The sequence below is a fragment of the Tenrec ecaudatus genome, chromosome 3, assembly GCF_050624435.1.
Source record: "Tenrec ecaudatus isolate mTenEca1 chromosome 3, mTenEca1.hap1, whole genome shotgun sequence".
NCBI classification, from domain to species: domain Eukaryota; kingdom Metazoa; phylum Chordata; class Mammalia; order Afrosoricida; family Tenrecidae; genus Tenrec; species Tenrec ecaudatus.
In genome coordinates this window covers 173,458,727-173,477,168 of record NC_134532.1, presented here as the reverse complement: position 1 = coordinate 173,477,168, position 18,442 = coordinate 173,458,727, and the positions used below count along the sequence as shown (strand labels likewise).

Sequence of the window (18,442 nt, the reverse complement as noted above, 5' to 3'; positions counted from 1 at the left end):
TCCACCGAGGATAGTCTAGGGAGGGATTGTTTTACCAAGAATTTGTCCATGTCTTCCAAATTGTTGAATTCATTGGAGTACAATCCTTCGTAGTACTGTGTAACTATCCTTTTTATTTCATTAGCGTCTGTTGTAATGTCGCCTGCTTTCATCCCTTATTCTTGCTATTGAAATTTATTCCCTCCTTTCTTTAGTTAGGTTTGCCAGTGGTCTATCGATTCTGTTTATCCTTTCAAAGAACCAACTTTGAACAGTATTAATTTTTTCCATAGTTTTCTTATTTTCCCTCTCCTGGATCTCAGCCCTGATTTTTATATATTTTTTTCTTTTGCTATTAGTAAGATTGTCCTGCTGACTCTGCTCTAGTTGTTGTAAATTTTGTGCCAGCATATCAATCATGAGTCTCTCTTCCTTTCTCAGGTGTGCATCTATTGCTATGAAACTTCCTCTGATGACTGCCTTTGCTGTGTCCCATAAGTTTTGGTATGTCATGTGCTCATTCTCGTTGGTTTCTAGAAATCCCTAATTTCATCTCTCATCTGAACCAGCATGCACTCCTTTTGCAGTAGAGAGTGATTCATCCTCCAATTGTTTGCTCTTGTTTTCTTTGTCTTCATTTTGTTGATTTCCATCCTTATGCAACAGTGGTCAGAGAGAGAGGTCTGTATTATTTCAATGTGCTTAAATTTATGTAGATTTGCCTTATGCCCCAGCATGTGGTCTGTCTTCAAATATGTGCCATGTGGACTTGAAAAGAATGTGAAATTTTTGTATTTGGATGTAAAGCTCTGTAAATATCTATCAGGTCAAATTGTATAAGTGTGGTTTTTAGCTCTCTAGCCTCCTTGTTGAGTTTCTTTCCCTGTGATCTATCTTTCTCAGAGAGTGGTGTGTTGAAGTCACTCACTAGAATTGTCGAGTCTTTGATTTCTTTTTTAATCTCTTGGAGTGTTTGGTTGACGGATTCAGCGTGTCTCTCATTTGGGGAATATATGTTTACAATGCTTAGTGGTTCTTCACCTACCATTCCCTTCAGCATTATATACTGTGTCCCTCCTTATCTCTTTTTATGCTTTGCACTTTGACGTCAATTTTATCTGAGATTAGGATTGCAACCCCTTGATTTTTTTGTATTCCTGTTTGCTTGGGGTAGGACCTTCTCTAGCCTTTGATTCTCAGCCTATTTTTGTCTGTAACCTTGAGATGTGTCTAGTGTAGGCAGCAGATTTATGGGTTATGTTTTCTAAGCCAGTCTACTAGTCTCAGTCTTTTAATGCCTGAGTTCAGGCCATTGATATTAGGGTTATTGTCTCCATCTGCAGACTCTGTAATGCCATCTTAAACTTTTTGTGTTGGGAGTTTTCCCACTTATCTTTCTCATTAGTGTGTTGTGCGTGTGTGTGTATCATTCTTGAGTGCTTTCCATCCTTAAGCCAATGGTATCTTGGGGTCTGTTTTCTCTTTGTTGCCCTCTGGGTCAGGTTGTTCCATGCGGCAGTCGCTTATTTATGCTTTATGAGTGTTGTTCTTCTGCTCATACTGTGTCAGGACTGAGTTTCTGCTAACGAATTCTTTGAGTTTTTTCTTGTCTGGGAATACTCCCCATCTATCTTGATTGATAATTTGCCTGGGTAGAGTATTCTTGGGTTTGCGTTGTTTTCCTTCAATTTTTGGAATATGTTACTCCACTCTCGCCTCTTCTTCATAGTTTCTGCTGATATAGGTCTGAGCATATTCTTATTTGGGAACCTTTATATGTGATTGCTTGTTTTTCCTAGCTGCTCTCATGATTTTATCCTTTTCCTCAAAGTTGGATAGTTTCACTATTAGGTGCCTTGATGACTTCTTGGGAGTCAATCTAGCTGGTGGTCTTTCAGCCTCCTGAATGCTTTCCTGGTTTTCATTCATTAAGCTGGGGAAATTTTCCTCCAAGAATTCTCTCACTATTGTTGCCGATGACTTCTTTGTTTTGTCTTCTTCCAGTAGGCCAATAATTCTAATGTTGTTCAGCTTCATAGCATCAGACATAGCGCTTAGGTTTCTTCAGCTCTTCAGATGATTTTTGTGTGTGTGTGTGTACACATTTAGTTTTATTGTAACAAAGCAACTTGTACACTTTTAACGTTTAAAACTGAGCATCTTTCCTTTCCAGTGAAACAAAAAGAAAATTTAAAAATAAACAGGAACAAAATTACAATAGAGAATGTCAATTCCAAAGATGATCCTACAGGTTCTGCTGATTCTCCCATCGAGTGGCAGGGCTCAAGTCATCATTAGGAGAGAATTTTATTTTAAAAGTGTCATCTTAAACTGCAAGGATGTCTGTTAAACATCACAATTAAACATGCCAAAGGAGAAGCCATGTTGTCAAAATGCCCACTTAACCCACCCAAACATCTCAAACCCACCCTTTGCTGGCCTTCTATAACCCCCTTTTTTTAAGTTTTTTTTCTTTTTTTAAACAAGAGAAGTAGACAGATACATGTTGGTAAATGCTAACTGTCCATATTCACATAGAGACACAGTGTAATCTCTGAACCCAATGTACAGAGGAAGGAGGAAAGAAGCTAGAGTTCTATGCCCTACTACACAGGGGCCTAGCACCCTCCAGCTGCCAGCAGGGCCAAGGGAGCAGAGGGTTTTGTTTTCCCACAGAGCACGGTGGTGTGTTGATTCCATAGTTTTTGAGACAGGAAGGGACAAAAATTAATTTGAACACAAGGGGGTAGAGATTCTTTTCCACTGTATTCTGCACAAGGCATTATTCCCCCCACCCCCAAATAAGTTGAGAACCATGGTGTAGAGAAAAGAGACCTCAAGAACAGGGTGACTGAGCACAAGAGGAAGAAAACAAAAACAAAACAAAAAAGACTGCAACTTGCTCCCAGGGACTGAAGAAAATTAAAAAGGTTGGAATCCATCAGTGTTCTGTTAGTCATCCTCTCCTTCATCCTCCTCTCCTTCCTCTCCCTCGTCATCATCTTCATCTTCTTCCCCTTCGTCTTTATCCCCTTCTTCATCAATATCTTCTAAACCTTCTTCTTCACCGTCGTCATCATCTTCTTCTCCTTCACCTTCCTCATCATCTATATCAGGAACCAAGTAGTACTGTAATGGATTTGGCCAAATATCATCTTTGATGACTTCTCCTAATTCATCTGCGCCTGCATCAGACTGGTCGGTAAACCAGGTAAAGACACTCTCAGGTTCGTCATGCTGCCTCTTCCTGCTAGCTTTGCTCTGTGTTTGACTAGAACGTTTCATCAAGTCCTTTCCAGATTTCCATTTGATTTCAGTTGATTTTGAAGATGGATCACCACTCTCATTCAGATGAAATTCTTTGGAGAGAACTTTATTTTCAAAGTAAGGATTTTCATCAAAATAAAAATCTATTCTGTAACCTGATTTAATATCTTCAAATTCTGTCACTTCAACTCTGGTCAAATAATGCAGAGCCTCTTCATCCTCTTCCCCAAGCAATGCAGACACTTGCGGATGGTTGACAAATGTTGTTACCCAAAAATTGGGGATTTTGGCGATCAATTCTGACCTCTTCTGAAAGAATGGTTGGCGGAGTTTGTTATATTTCTGTTCTACTTTCAAAATCTCCTCACTGGCTTGTTCATTAAGTCTGTCTATTTCATTTTGTACCTCATCAATATGTTCAATTGCTTCCTGCTGTTCTTTTTCTTCCTTCGGGGTGTGGGGGGGCCGGGGTCTCCTGCACCTTAGGTTTCTTCATTTGCGGCAGGCTCGAAGGCTGGCATTTAGGGGCCATGCTGCTTGCTGTCGGCCAGCGGAGCCCGAGGGACGCGCGAAAGAGCCGCTGGCCTCCGGGGGAAACCCTCTTCGGATGATCTTATCAGATTTTTGTTCCCGTTTGTTAAAGTCTGCTTGGCTGTCCTCCAAGTCACTGATGAGGTTCTCTGATTCTTCCAGTCCATTCTCAAGATCCATGTTTTGCTATTGGTTTTTGTTATCTCCTCCCTAAGCTTCTGTATTTCCCTTTGGTGTGTGGCCTTTATCTCCTCTATCATTTCATCCTTTTTCTTTATTGTTTACCTCATATCTTGTGTTACTCCAAGCAGCATTCTGAAAATTTCTTTCTGTGGCAGCTCAATGTCTGCTTCTATGTATGTCATTATGTTCAGGACATCTGCCATTGCCTTTTGTTTCTCTTGTTTTTTCGTTGAGGTCATTGGGGCAGGTGGCTGTTTGCGTTGCATTGTTTTAGAGGAGCCGGGTGCCATTTTCCAGGGAGTTGAAGAGCACTGGCTCTCTCTGGGAGACTTATAGGAATGGTTCTTCAAACTGCCTACAGCTAATTTTACTATGGGATTAACCTACCACTTTATCCTCCTGTGGCTTTCCTATCAGGGGCGTGTCCCAGAAGGCTGGTGGGTTGCCTGCTTTGGTGTTGGGGAGGTTGGACAGAGGTTCCTGTAACAGCTTGGAACGTTGATGAGTGTTGGCTGAGCTGCCTTATGCCCCCAAGTACACAGGCAGGAATTCCTTGGTGAGGCACAGTATCCCTTAAACAGAAAGCAGGGATCCCCCCTTCCCCTTGGGCTAGCTACACAGGGTGGAGCTTAATTTAGCTGGGTGTGGTACAGGCATAAATTCCGTAGGCCAAAGGGATGTTCTGGAGGTCAGCAGTGGAGTGTGAGAGAACAGGAAAGAGACAAAGAGGAGGGGGAAAAATTAAAAGTAAGACCATTTTGACTGTGTGGGAATATAGGGAAGAGATGGAAACAAAAGCAACTATGTAGCTGAGTCCCACTCCCTGCCCATGGAGTTGCAAGGGCAGCATAGCTATCCGCAGCTGAGCAGAGAGAGAGAGAGAAAGCCCCTGAGCAGTCCTCAAAGACCATTGGGGGGGGGGGGTAGGACAGAGAGCAGAGATGTAAACAAAAACAACAATGTAGCTGATCCCTACCCATGGAGCTGTGAGGTTTAAGGTTTAGTCCCTGCCCACACATGGTGGTGGCAAGCTGGCTGTGCTGGGAAAAATCCCCTGAGCTGCCTTGCAGGGCTGTGGGGGAACAGAGAGCAGAGATGTAAACAGAAGCAACAATGTAGCTGAACCTTGATTCCTGTGGGTGGAGCTGCAAGGATCCTGTCCCTGCCCTGAGGCAGGCGGGGAGGTGGGGGGGGGGGGGGGGGACTGTGGCTGTATTGAGACCAAGGCGGCAGAGACAGTGGCAGACAGTGGCGGGGCCAAGGTCAAAGTCCCAGCCGGCCTCCACTGAGGTAAGCCAAAAGCCCCCAGCCCCTTAAAACCCCATGGGTCTGTGCCTACTTATCTTTATGATGCTCCTCCTGTGTTCCAGCAGTGTTGAATTTCCCTCTAAGCAACTCTCCTGGGCTGGATTCTGCAGAGTCCCTCTGGTATATGTCACTCCGTCGCCATCTTCCAATTTTTTAATTTTTTTTTTAAGAAACAGATACATGTAACTTTGGAATTTAAGTTGCTGAAGTCAGTGTCAACAGAGCTAGATATGCTATAACCCAACTATAAAAATTAAGAAAAATAACATAAAACAAAATTTAAAAGTTCAGATCTTACAATCCTCTATCATTTTTGTCGAGGTAAAGGTAGATATAAAGTCAGTGAAAGGCCTACTGCCGTAGAGTGGATTCTGACGCATAATGACTACAGGACAGAATAAAGCTATCCTATTATATTTGGAAAGGGTGATCATCTTTATAAAAGCAGACCTCCATATCTTTGTCTGCTGAATGGATAGTGGATTCAAACTTAGCAGCTAAGTGTTTAACCACTGCACCACCAGGAATCCTGAAGTCTCCTAGTTGTCAATAATTATAAGAAAACTGGAAAATATGAACAAATGGAGAAAAGCTACAAAGAAACAGATGTTATTGTTGTTAGGTGCCTTCAGATTGGTTCCAACTCAGCAACCCTATGTACAACAGAATGAATTATTACCTGTTCCTGTGCCAGCCTCAAAATTAATTATATGTTTGAGGACCTTGTTGCAGCTACGGTGTCAATCTACCTTCTTGAGTTTTTTCCTTTTTCACTGACCTTTTACTTTACGGAGCATGATATCTTTTTCCAGGGACTGTTCTCTCCTGATAACAGGCCCAAAGTACATGAGACAAAGTCTTATCATCCTGAATTCTATGGGGCATTCTGCTTACACTTTTTCCAGGACATATTTAGCCCTTTTCCTGGCAGCCCATGGTATTTTCAATAGATCCATTTGATTTGCTATGAGGAAACTTACTTAATAACCTTTAAAATGTGTGAACAAAAGATTTACTTTTCTATAGTTTATATATTTTAGTCTATTAGTGCGTATGCATTGTGGTTAATGTTAGATGCCATTGAGGTGGTTCTGACCCATAGCGGCCCCATGCACACAGAGTGAAGCACCCTAATCCTGTCCTGTAGTCACAATTATTCCTCTGTGTGACCCCTTTGTTTCAGTTACAGTGGCAGTCCATCTCATTGAGGGCCTTCCTCTTTTCACTGCCCCTCTACCAAACGTGATACCCTTTTCCAAGGCCTGGTCTCTCCTGGCAACATGTCCAAAGTATGTAAGACAAAGTCTCTCCATCCTTGACTCTAAGGAACCTTCTGACCATACTTCTTCCAAGATGGCTATGTTTTTCCTGTTAGCAGTCCATGGTAATTTTAATATTCTTTGCTAGCACCACAATGTAAATGCAAGTAAACGTTCGCATGTGCTGTTTGAAATCTGTAGTTCTCTTACTGTCTTTGCATGTGAAGATCAAAACCTCATGTACCTTGTTTTTCATTACTGCTATTGTGGTTTTCTTCTCATTTTGTTTATAATAACCACTTTACTTGAATTATTTTTCTTTAGACAGTTTATGCCTTTCAATGTGTTATAATTAGAAGGTGACTAGGAGAAATGACTCTAAGTTTGTTACTCTGCTCACGAAATACTAGAAGTGGAAACAAATGACAGTTTGAAATTGATAATTTTATAAATTCCCTGGCAATATGCATATTAATGACTGTATTTTGAAGTTTGGTATATTTTACAACTAGAACATTATTTATTTTATAAACTCCTGGCCTGACTGCACAATTTAGTGTAAGTTTTGTGGGACTGGCTCCGGAATGAGATGTAGGTGTGTGTGTTTTGGCCAACAGGACAGGCTAATTGCTTCGTACGCCCCTTCACAACTCATCATTTCAAGTGTTTAGTCAACTTGCCAAGGTTGGGTGAAAATGAAAGCTTAAAGTAAGCTATAATTTTATCACCATTGTGACATATTACTCGGGCAGAAGAATTTAAATTGAATCTGGATATCATACATGATTGAATCTGACCTTCTATGTTTAAGGTTAAAAAAATAAAAAATACAACATCATGCATTGATTTTAATGTAGCCTGTCACTGATTACCATTGTAAGCCAGCATTGCCACCTAATGGTGCCAAACTTTATTACATCCTTTGAGATTATTATTGTACACTGGAAAATTTGGAATTTAAAACAAGTTATAGTATACTAAGGTTTCTGGAGAGGAGTGAACATTCATCAGACATATCAACAACATTGGGAGATGAGGTTTCTACTTCCCTCACTGTCCTGTAAGTTCAAGTCCCAGAATTCTCACTCTCAACTCCTCTTTACTGCAGATACTCAATATCTTCAGACACCAGGCCTAGATTTCTTCCATCTTCATACTAAGACCCTAAAAGCTTAATGCAGCCCATTGCCATTGAGTTGATTCCAACCCGTGGCAACGCTGTGAGTTGGAAAACTAACTGCTCCATAAGGTTTTCTTGACTGTAATCTTTATAGATTCTTCTGCAGAGTGACTGAGCAGGTAAAAGTTCTCAACCTTTAGATTAGCTGCTCTTTGAAAACTATTTGTATCATCGGAAGAGCTTTGCCTTGCTATATTCTGATGTTAATTCTGGACAGCCAATTAGAGTTCAAATATTAATTTTCATCATGTCGATTCAACTCATGATGACCTCATTAAAGGTCAGAGTAGAACTCTGTTCAGTAGCGTTTTATTTGGGTGATATTTGACAAGTAGACCACCAGGCAGGCCTTTTTTCCTGGGCAGCTTCTGCATGGACTTGGACCTCTAAACTCTTCATTAGTAGCCGACATGTGAGCCATTTGTACCACCCAAGGCTTCTAGAGTTTGGCCGCCAAAGCTGGCCCACTGCTGGCCTCTGGGTTGTGAGACGATGAGCTCCTGCTTGGGCACTGCTGTGCTGTGAGTTATTTAACTATGATCCTTCGACCCATAGCCTGAGTGTGACTCCCACCAATGGTTGGCTGCAACTAAAGGTGCAATGACATGAACGGTCTCTCAAAATGGGTGTCATGGCTAAGCCATAACTCCCACCATTGTGCAGTTGCCCTTCATTATATGTTCTTATGTATTAGCCCACACTTTGTGATGTGTTGTAATCCCTAGCCTCGAAACCTCTGGCTGTGATCCCATTTTGGAGTTGTCTATTATATTAATGAGGCAGGATTAGAGAGGGCTGTATCTTGAGTCACTGCCTTATTAAAGGGTATAACTCAAGTCACCACGCTTAGCATCCTTGTTCAAGTCAGCACTTTTCCCACTTTACTGAAGGCATGGCCTTATTAGAGTCACGCCTTTTATTTTACAAAGAGAGAGAAGCAGCTGAGCAAGGAAGACTTGGAGTGGAGCACATCTTTTGGACAAGGGATTTTTGCACTGTGAACCTCATAGACACAGGAGAGAGAGCAAGCTGTGGCACCAGAAGACAGCAAGTCACAGTGAGAAGCTGCAGCAGAGAAAAGGTGGCAGCTGAACCAGGAGACAGGCAGGAGATGTTGCATCTCAATCCATGGAGTCAGAAAAGGGACACCTTAGGCAGGAGGACTGCTAGCAGAGTGGTTGCCTTTGGGCACTTACCTGTGGATCTAAAAAGCTATGTAACAATTGCTCAAGCCAGGTAGTGGCTGGGTCAGCCTGAAGGGCCAAGAGTCTTTAAAGAGACTGAGAAGCTGTCCTAATTAAAAACTGTATCCTGAGCTGAATTGATAAACTGTCACTTTCCTAATAAACCAGATAACTGGAAGCATGGTATGAAATGTCTGTATGACCACTGAAAGAAATTCTTGAACCCACCAGAGAAACTGAGAGTGCTGTGGAAATGACGACTGGTGTCAGAGACCCTATCACACATGACCCTCACACTCATTACATTTTATACTTCCTCTATAGAGAAGAATTGCTTGCCAAATGATATTGAGTAAAATATAGAAAGGAAGCACCAGGACTGCAAAAAGATAGTATAGTCTCAATAGATATTATTTTAGTAAATTATACCCTTGACATACACTGATTGAGCCTTGCATAAATATCAGAAATGTCAAATTAACCAGAAGCAGTGTTAATTCATATCACCACAGGCAGAGAAAGCAATCTCATACCAATCTCCGTGATCTGTGTTAAGAAAGATTATATATATATATGCCTTCACAATTGTGATGGCTAGATTTTGTGTCAACTTGGATGGGCCCAGATTCTCAGTGGCTTGGCAGTTAACACCTAGTAAGCCCCATAGCCTGAGCTAACAATGTAATCATAGCCAATCTTTGCAGGAGGATTAGGGTGAGGTGCAGCACCCTTACTCAGATCACAGCCTTGACACAATGGATTAAAAGCAAGTTTCCTTGGTATAAGGCCTTCTTCCAAAAGCAGTAGATGCTGCGGAAACTCCTGTTTGTTATTTGTGGGGTCTGGATCCTGACTCTGGTTCACCAACCTCTAGTTCTTTGGAGTTGAGCCAAAAGTTTGTCATATTGCCTACCAGTTATAGAAATTGTCAGTTTGCCTGCCATCTGACCTGCTTTCCAAGATCCACTCACCTGTACGACCACAAGTATGATCTGCTAATCTTGGATTCATTCATTAGGAGTATTCCTGTCAATCTTGAATTCATCATCTCCCCGTAGAGGAGAGGTCTCCAGCTTAACATCTGATGCAGACTTCGGCCCTACCTAGATTATAACTGTTATAATCCATTTTCTTAATAGAAATTTCTTTAAATATACATTTACAATTTTTACTGGTTTTCCTTTTCTAGTGAACTCAGTTTAAGACAAGAACTAAGCATTTTATATACATCTCAAGAATATTCCATAACTAGACATATGTCACATAGTTTCTTTTTCCTGACTAAAGCCATGCTCATATGCACCATTTTCTGGTTCTCCAGAATAAGTGCTTTTCCACCTTTAATGTATATGACTCACCTGAGATCTTATTAAAATGTAGAATCTAATACCATAGGGCGGAAATGAACCTTAGATTTTGTATTTCTAGGAGCTCCCTGGTGACACTAGTGATGGGCCACAGAACTTTCAGGTCATTTATTCAACCACTACATTGTCCCTGTTATTCTTTCAGAAGTACGAAAGGGCTTTAAAAAGTTCATTGAAGAATTCCATTATCTCTCAATTCCATTTTTCTATGAACTTTGTAAAGCCCCCTCATATTATCTTTCTTTAGGCCTTAGAAGTCACAGCATTTAAAAAATTATACAAATGATTCTTGCCATATTTTACGATCTTCAATGTTACATATTCTGTTTATATATATTTACAAAGTGAAATCTTGATTTATCGTATTTTTATCAATGAAAAGTTCCTTTCTCCCACCTTTCCTAAATCCTACAGTCCAAAATGATTAATATCCTTAACATGACCCTGAAGCTCTACAAAATCCTACACTTCCATATTAAAATGATCAAATAAATAACATTCATTATAGTTTTAGAACTGATTTCACGTTGTTGAATTCTAATTCTTTTTTTTTCTTCTTTTTTTAACTTTTTTTTCACCATTTTATTAGGGGCTCGTACAACTCATCACAATCCACACATCCATTGTGTCAAGCACCTTTGTATATTTGTTGCCATCATCATTTGCAAAACATTTTCTTTCTACTTGAGCCCTTGGTATCAGGTCCTCATTTTTTCCCTTCTCTCCCCCATGAATCCTTGATAATTTATTATTATTTTGTCATGTCTTACACTGTCCGATGTCTCCGTTCACCCACTTTTCTGTTGTCCCCTAGGGAGGGCGTTATATGTAGATCATTGAGATCGGCTCCTCCTTTCTACCCCACCTTCCCATTCCCCTCCTGGTATCTCTATTCTCATTATTGGACCTGAGGGATTCCTCTGTCCTGGATTCCCTGTGTTCCAGCTCTGATCTGTACCAGTTTACATCCTCTGGTCCAGCCTGATTTGTAAGGTAGAATTGGGATCATGATAGTAAGGGGGGGGGGAGCATTAAAGAACTAGAGAAAGTTGTATGTTTTATCGGTGATTCTTTTTTTTTAATAGTATACCAACATGAAGTACATGGTAATTTCAAGATACTTAGAACTTAATTTACTCCTGACAGTACAAGTGCCTGAAAGTGAGGGATACTTGTTCACTTTAATGAAGATTATTACATAAATGGGAACATATATGGAAACATTCGGAATTTAGCAATGCTAGCCAGTTAATCAGTTTATACCTTTGCACATTATCCCTTATGAAAAATTTCAAGATATAGTAGTTCTTTACTCACAGTACCTCACATAGGAATGTGTGAGTTGTGTGTCTACATCAAAGCATATATTCCTTGTGGGAAAATCCTCCAGGTGAGACTCCTTCTTTGTCCTAGTACAATGTATTGTAATCACATGAGGAATGACCTTGTAAATAACTAATTTTTTAGTAGTGGGCATCATCTGTGGGTCCACTTTCCATTCCAGACTCTTCAATGGTTGAAAATTCTATATCAGTAATTGGTTTCAGAAATTTCTCAACCTTGGTTAGTCTCTGCTTCAGTTTCCCTTGCATAGACTCATACTCAGCCAGGATCCGGGCGAACCTTGTTTGCAGAAGGTCAACTGAACCCTCCATTCTGGTGACCTTCTCTTCGAAATCTTTGGGATCTCCCCCAGCATTTGCAATACTTAAATCCAACAGGCCATCTTTCATTAAGATTTGCTTCCCTTTCTCTTCTAGCATAGTCTTGGCATCTGGGTACTCAGTCAGCGCTTCCATGAGATCATCTTTTGAGAGACAAAAGAGATCTGAATATCCAATACTTTTAATATTGGCTGTTCTTCTATTTCCAGCTTTGCTGCCTTTAATGTTAAGAATGCTGATCTCACCAAAGTAGCTGCCATCACTCAGTACCACAAATTGAGTAATCCCATCATCTGCCACCACAGCAAGCTTGCCTTCCTTGATGATGTACATCTCCCGTCCAATATCTCCTTTCTTGCAAATGTAATCTCCAGGACTATAGACTTGAGGTTGTAATTTCAGGACCAACTCTACTAGGAGGCCAGCTTCACAGTCAGCAAAAATGCGCACCTTTTTCAGTGTGTCTAAGTGAACGTTGATGGCGATCTCTGCCCTCAGTTTATCAGGTAGATACTTCAAGACTTCCTTCTCATCCACTGTTTTTTTGTTGGTCCACAAATAGTCAAACCATTTGATAACTCTCTTTTCCATGTCTTTGCTTACATTTCGAAAATGCATATATTGCTTTATAGCATCAATTCTTGCTTGGAATTCTGCTCTAGCTGCATTCATGTTGGAAATCATAGAACCTATGTTACCAACAATGGTGGCAAAAATTAACACTCCAATGAGAAAATCAATCACCACAAAGATGTACTCAGAATCTCTCACAGGAGGTGGTGTTTCGCCAATGGTGGTCAAAGTCAGTGTAGACCAGTAGAGGCTGTATACATATTTTCTTGCCAAACGGCCAAACTCAGGGTCATTAACATCAGGATAGACCCATGTGTCACTTCCGAATCCAATTGCTTTGGAAATAGAGTAGTACACACAAGCATTCCAATGGATGATGATGACGATATACATAACAAGGTTAGAAATCCTGAAGATGTTAGGGTAGTTTGTTCTTGTTTCTGTTCTCTGGAAGAACTCAAACATACGAGAGATCCTTAGCAGTCTGTTTAATCTAATTTCGGGGTAGCTCCACCCCAGCTTAAAAAATAGCAGATCAGTTGGTACCATGGATAAGACATCAAGTTTAAATTGCAAATCAGATTTATATTTCTTTAGAAGTTTAGTCTCTTCCCTCACCAGCAGTCCTTGTTCCAAGTAACCTAAAAAGGGGAGAGGGGGTGGGGGAAGATTTGTTTAATGCTTCTCCTTTTAGGTCATTGTGATATTTCAAAAAAGCAATTCTCCATGAAATTTTTTGAACAAAGAAGCCTTTAACAGTATAATAAGTTATGAGTCCCAATCAACACATCACTGTGGGTGAAATTGTATTGCAGAAATAAAGTGAAACTTGAGCAGTTGTGTGCGATAGAGACTGAGTCCTAAAGCTCTGGTGGGAACCCACTTGCTGGTAGTGAGAAACGAACACGGTGACCCTGCAGGACAAAGTAGAACTGCCCTGTGGGGTTTCCAAAGCTATACTCTACAAATTGCCAGGCAGGAAGGTGGTCCAGAACCATGGACCTTTCGACAAATAGCGCTGCTAGCAGGACACTGGAAAGGAAGCATTGCTCCTGCTTGCTGGTATTTCGACAGTATCTGTCTTTTACATAATGATTCTCTTTTAGTTAGAGGGAAGGGTGAAAGCAACCATTCTTACCTCAACAAAGGACACCCTGGTGGCAGGGGTTGTCACCTGTTGGACTGCTGAGCACAGGCTCAGCAGGGTGAAACCACCAGCCACTCCGCGGGAGAAAGCTGAAGCTTTCCACTCTCATCAAATGTTACAGTCGCGGAAACCCACAGGGATAGTTTTACCCTGTTCTACAGGCTTCCTATAAGATGGAATTTACTTGATGGTAATGAGTGTGGGTTTGGGTTTAGCCTGATTAACAAGATTATTTCATTAGAAAGCTATCAGATGCTATACTTGATTAATAATGCCCAATTATTAACTACATCATTCATTTAGAAAATTTCTAGTTGTGACTACAGGGTGTAATGACCTGTTCCCCTTTCCTCCTCAAGGTATCTCCCTTTAGGTCTCAAAGACGCTTTTCCCAGAGAGCTGAGGGAATATATTGATAATCTCTAGTCCCCTTGCCTGGCATAAAGCCCGTGAACAGGATAATGGGAGAAAGCCCCCGATCCATATTCATAAGGTGGTCTAGTAACATTGTGCTAAGTGATTCTGGCCTAAGCCTCAGGGTGGGTATATTTTACTGTTGATTTCAACCGTGTCTTCTCCTTTAAAACCGATTTTGTGAGTTTATTTCAAAGAACACTTGATCCAGGAGATTTCCAATAGAAATCAAAACATTCACTTTTTAAATATGCAAAGCCAAATATGTTTTACCTGTTCTTGTTCGCACAAACATATCCATAGCATAGATTCCATCTGCCAAGTAGTCAAAAATGAACCAATATAATAGATAATCGGACTGAAGTTCATCAAAACATGCTCTGTAAAAGAAAAACTTATCTATGTAAACTGTGTCATTATTATCATGATGACAAATGTAGCATGCTAGAACTGAGAGGCTCTCTCACACCAACACCCAAGCAGGAGCCCTGCTGGTGCTGTGGGTTAGGCATTAGGTTGCTAACCACAAGGTCGGCCATTCAAACCCACCAATTGCTCCACAGCCAAAAGACAAGACTGTCAGCTTCCATAAAGATTTGCAAGCATCCCATAGTTCATTTAATCAACCATGGCCTTCCTGGCTCTTTCCCAAGGTGTGTGACTTAGTTTTCTCACACGTCTAAATTGCAAAATTCTTTATCTTACAAGTTTATATTGTGAAACCATAAATAAGAAAGCTCTCAAGCTGAAGTAAAAATGTTTTTGCTGAACCATATTGTTCACCAGAGTCCTATAGACTGTAGCCAAGATGTTTCAGGAAATAGCACTGGGTCTTAGATGGCTGAGATATGTACTCTGGGCAAGACAGAGACTCATGGAGTGAATTTGGGAGCCATGTCTTGCTTTCTGACAACCTAGATCCTTCACCCTTTTTTTTTATTACGGGCAACATTATTCTTTTTTTTTAATCGTTTTATTAGGAGGCCCATACAACTCTTATCACAATTCATACATATATCAATAGTGTAAAACACATTTGTACATTCATTGCCCTCATCATTCTCGAGCTATTTGCCCTCCACCTAAGCCCCTGGCATCAGCTCCTCATTTTCTCCCCTCGTTCCCAGCTCCCACTTCCCTCATGAACCCTTGATAATTTATAAATTATTACTTTGTCATATCTTGCCCTGTCCAATGTCTCACTTCACCCACTTTTCTGTTGTCCGTCCCCCAGGGAAGGGAGGTCACATGTAGATCCTTGTAATAGGTTCTCCCTTTCCAACACACCCTCCCTCTACCCTCCCAGTATCGCCACTCACCCCACTGGTCCTGAAGGGATCATCCGCCCTTGGATTCCCTGTGTTTCCAGTTCCTATCTGTACCAGTGTACATCCTCTGGTCTAGCCAGATTTGTAAGGTACAATTGGGATGATGATAGAGGGGGAGGAGAAAGCATTTAGGAACTAGAGGAAAGGTGTATGTTTCATCATTGCTACATCTCAATTTGACTGGCTCTTCTCCTCCCCGAGACCCTTCTGTAAGGGGATGTCTAGTGACCTACAAATGGGCTTTGGGTCTCCACTACACACTCCCCCCTCTCATTCACAATGATAGGATTTTTTGTTCTAATGATGCCTGATACCTGATCCCTTTGACACCTCGTGATTGCACAGGCTGGTGAGCTTCTTCCATGAGGGCTTTGTTTTTTCTGAGCTAGATGTCCGCTTGTTTACCTTCAGGCCTTTAATACCCCAGATGCTATATCTTTTGATAAGCCGGGCACCATCAGTTTTCTTCCCCATATTCTCTTAGGCACCCATTTGTCTTTAGCAATTGTATCATGGAGGTGAGCACACAATGATAAGATTTTTTTGTTCTTTGATGCCTGATAACTGATCCCTTTGGCACCTCGTGATCTCACAGGCTGGTGGGCTTCTTCCATGTGGGCTTTGTTTCTACTGAGCTAGATTACCACTTGTTTACCACCTTCAAGCCTTTAAGACCCCAGATGCTATATCTTTTGATAGCCAGGTACCATCAGCTTTCTTCACCACATTTGATTATTCACTCACTTTGTCTTCAGCGGTTGTGTCAGGAACGTGAGCATCATAGAATACCAGTTTAACAGAAGAAAGTATTCTTACATTGAGGGAGTACTTGAGTGGAGGCCCAATGTCCTTCTGCTACCTTAATACTAAACCTATAAATATATGCACATAGATCTATTTCCCTATCCTCATATAAATATATTTGCATATGTACATGCCTTTATTTAGACCTCTATAAATGCCCTTTGCCTCCTAGCTCCTTCCTCTATTTCCTTTGACTTCCCTCCTGTCCCACTATCATGCTCAGTCTTCATTTGGGTTTAAGTAACTCCTCTTGGTTACATTAGATCACCTCCCTACCAGGCCTCCTACACCCTCCTCACCACCGATTTGGATCACTTGTTGTTCCCTTGTCCTTGGGTTTGTTAACACCACTACCTTTCCCCCAACATCCCCCTCTCCCATGTCCCCCCAGAACTGTCAGTTCCATTGTTTTCACCTCCAGATTGTTCATCCAGCCTATCTTATTTAGACAGACCTGCGGAGATAATAACATGCACAAAAACAAGACAGCAAAACCAAGCAACAATATACAACAACAAACCAAGGACAGAAAAACACAAGAAATAAAAGCTTGTAGTTAGTTCAAGGACTGTTTGTTAGCCTTTAGGAGTGTTTTCTGGTCCAGTCTGTTGGGGCGCCAAGCCCTGGCCCCAAAGTCCCCTTTCAGAATTCCCTGGGGACCTCGCTGCTCCATTCCCTTGCTGTTCTGTTGCACCCCCTTAGTGTTTGCCCTCCGTGTGGCAGGATCAGATCAGGCGCAATTCCCACACTGTGTCTCCGGTGTTGCCCCCTGTAGGGCTATGGATCAGTGAGGAACATCATGTCTCATAGTGGGACCAGCCATGTGGTCCTTTCTGTGGATTGACTGCTCTAATAGGGAACATTGTCCTTAAGGCCTGGTGGGCCAGGATGAGCTCCACTCTCTCCTCCTTTCCCTTCATCTGCTCCTGTGTACTCCTATCAGATATGTCCCTCTCCCGGAGCTGCAGATTCAATGCCATCCTTTGAAATTCTTCTGGGGGAAGGGGAAGGTGTCCATGTAGTAGTTGGGATTACGGCCGACCCCTCAGACCTCTCTACTGGTTTCCTACTCCATGCTGGCAAACAACATTTTTCTTAAAGGCCGGGGGGGTGGGGGAATTCTCCCAAAGTTCTAATGAAAATTATCAAGTAACCAAAAGTTTCATCTCAGTAATGGAGATAAAAGTATGTTAGGAACTGAAGCAAATACTCCTGATTGCAGGAAAAGTTCATTGCGGATCATAGAACCTCTCCATTATCAATAGTGGGGGGAAAGGAAGGTATTCCGAAGAGTGCTAAATCACCTTGCTTAGTCAGTTAACCAGGAAAGTGGAAGTGAGGTAAAAATTCACAAAACCCAGATCGTTACATAATAGCAAAAACAAAACAAATGAAATTTAAAGAAATACTTAAAAACCTTGCAATAATCATCGTCCAGTTGTACATAACAGGCATCGCGATGCAAAACAACCAGTTGTAGTATACATTTCCTGCGGGATCGATGACCATGACTTCTTTCTTCTCCCTAGCAGCAAGTCGAAATAAAAGAGATTACCAAGACATGGGAACACTCTTGTTTCACATAATAGAGTTGTGCTGACGACTGAAAACCAATAAAAGAGGTAAGTTGGAGATGTTTGGTCCATAGTGAGAAGATAAAGCTTAGTATAAACACTACCCATAATCAACTGATTTGTAAATAAAAGCCAAAAACTAAACGTAATGCCATTGAGTCAAGTCTGACTCATAGCACCCCTGGGAACAGAGTAGAGCTGCCCCTGTGCGTTTCCAAGTGTGTAAAACCCTGTGGGGTCAGAAAGTCCTTCTTTCTTGCTCAGAGCAGCATTGCTAAGTTCCACTTGGCTTTGTTGCTGTGAGTAGGGGCTATCAGGTTGGTTCTGATTCACGGTGACTCTACTCCAGGGCCCTGCGGAGTCCTGAAGCATTCTCATAATCGTTACTGTCTTTTACTGTGTTGCAAAACCCATTGTTGCAGCAGCTACATCAATTCATCTTTTTGAGGATCTTCCTATTTTTCATCAGCTCTCTTCTTTACCAGATTCTACTTTCTCCAGGGAATGGTCCATCCTGATAACATGTCCAAAAAACATCTCACCACTATTTTCCTTAAGTAGCATTTTATCTGTACTTCTGCCAAAATAGACTTAGTCATTTTTTCTGGCAGTCTATGGTATATCCAGTATAATTTTCCAGCACTGTGGTTCAGTGATGGAGAGTTTTCTTTGGCTTCCTT

General features: G+C 41.3%; 1 protein-coding gene and 2 pseudogenes across 1 annotated transcript in view; 1 reads left to right on the top strand and 2 right to left on the bottom strand.

Moving 5' to 3' along the window:
• Positions 1–18,442, top strand: part of LOC142442907 (mediator of RNA polymerase II transcription subunit 14 pseudogene) — an 82,701-nt pseudogene that overhangs the window by 38,704 nt on the left and 25,555 nt on the right.
• Positions 2,563–3,778, bottom strand: LOC142442906 (protein SET-like; annotated as a pseudogene).
• Positions 11,722–18,442, bottom strand: part of CNGA1 (cyclic nucleotide gated channel subunit alpha 1) — a 32,461-nt gene continuing 25,740 nt past the window's right edge. Inside the window, exons 6-8 of the mRNA XM_075543584.1 lie at positions 17,606–17,713; positions 14,330–14,436; positions 11,722–13,136 (exon numbers count right to left, since the gene is read on the bottom strand). Of these exons, the coding sequence (XP_075399699.1) occupies positions 11,722–13,136; positions 14,330–14,436; positions 17,606–17,713 (1,630 nt within the window). The remainder of the gene's footprint in view (positions 13,137–14,329; positions 14,437–17,605; positions 17,714–18,442) is intronic.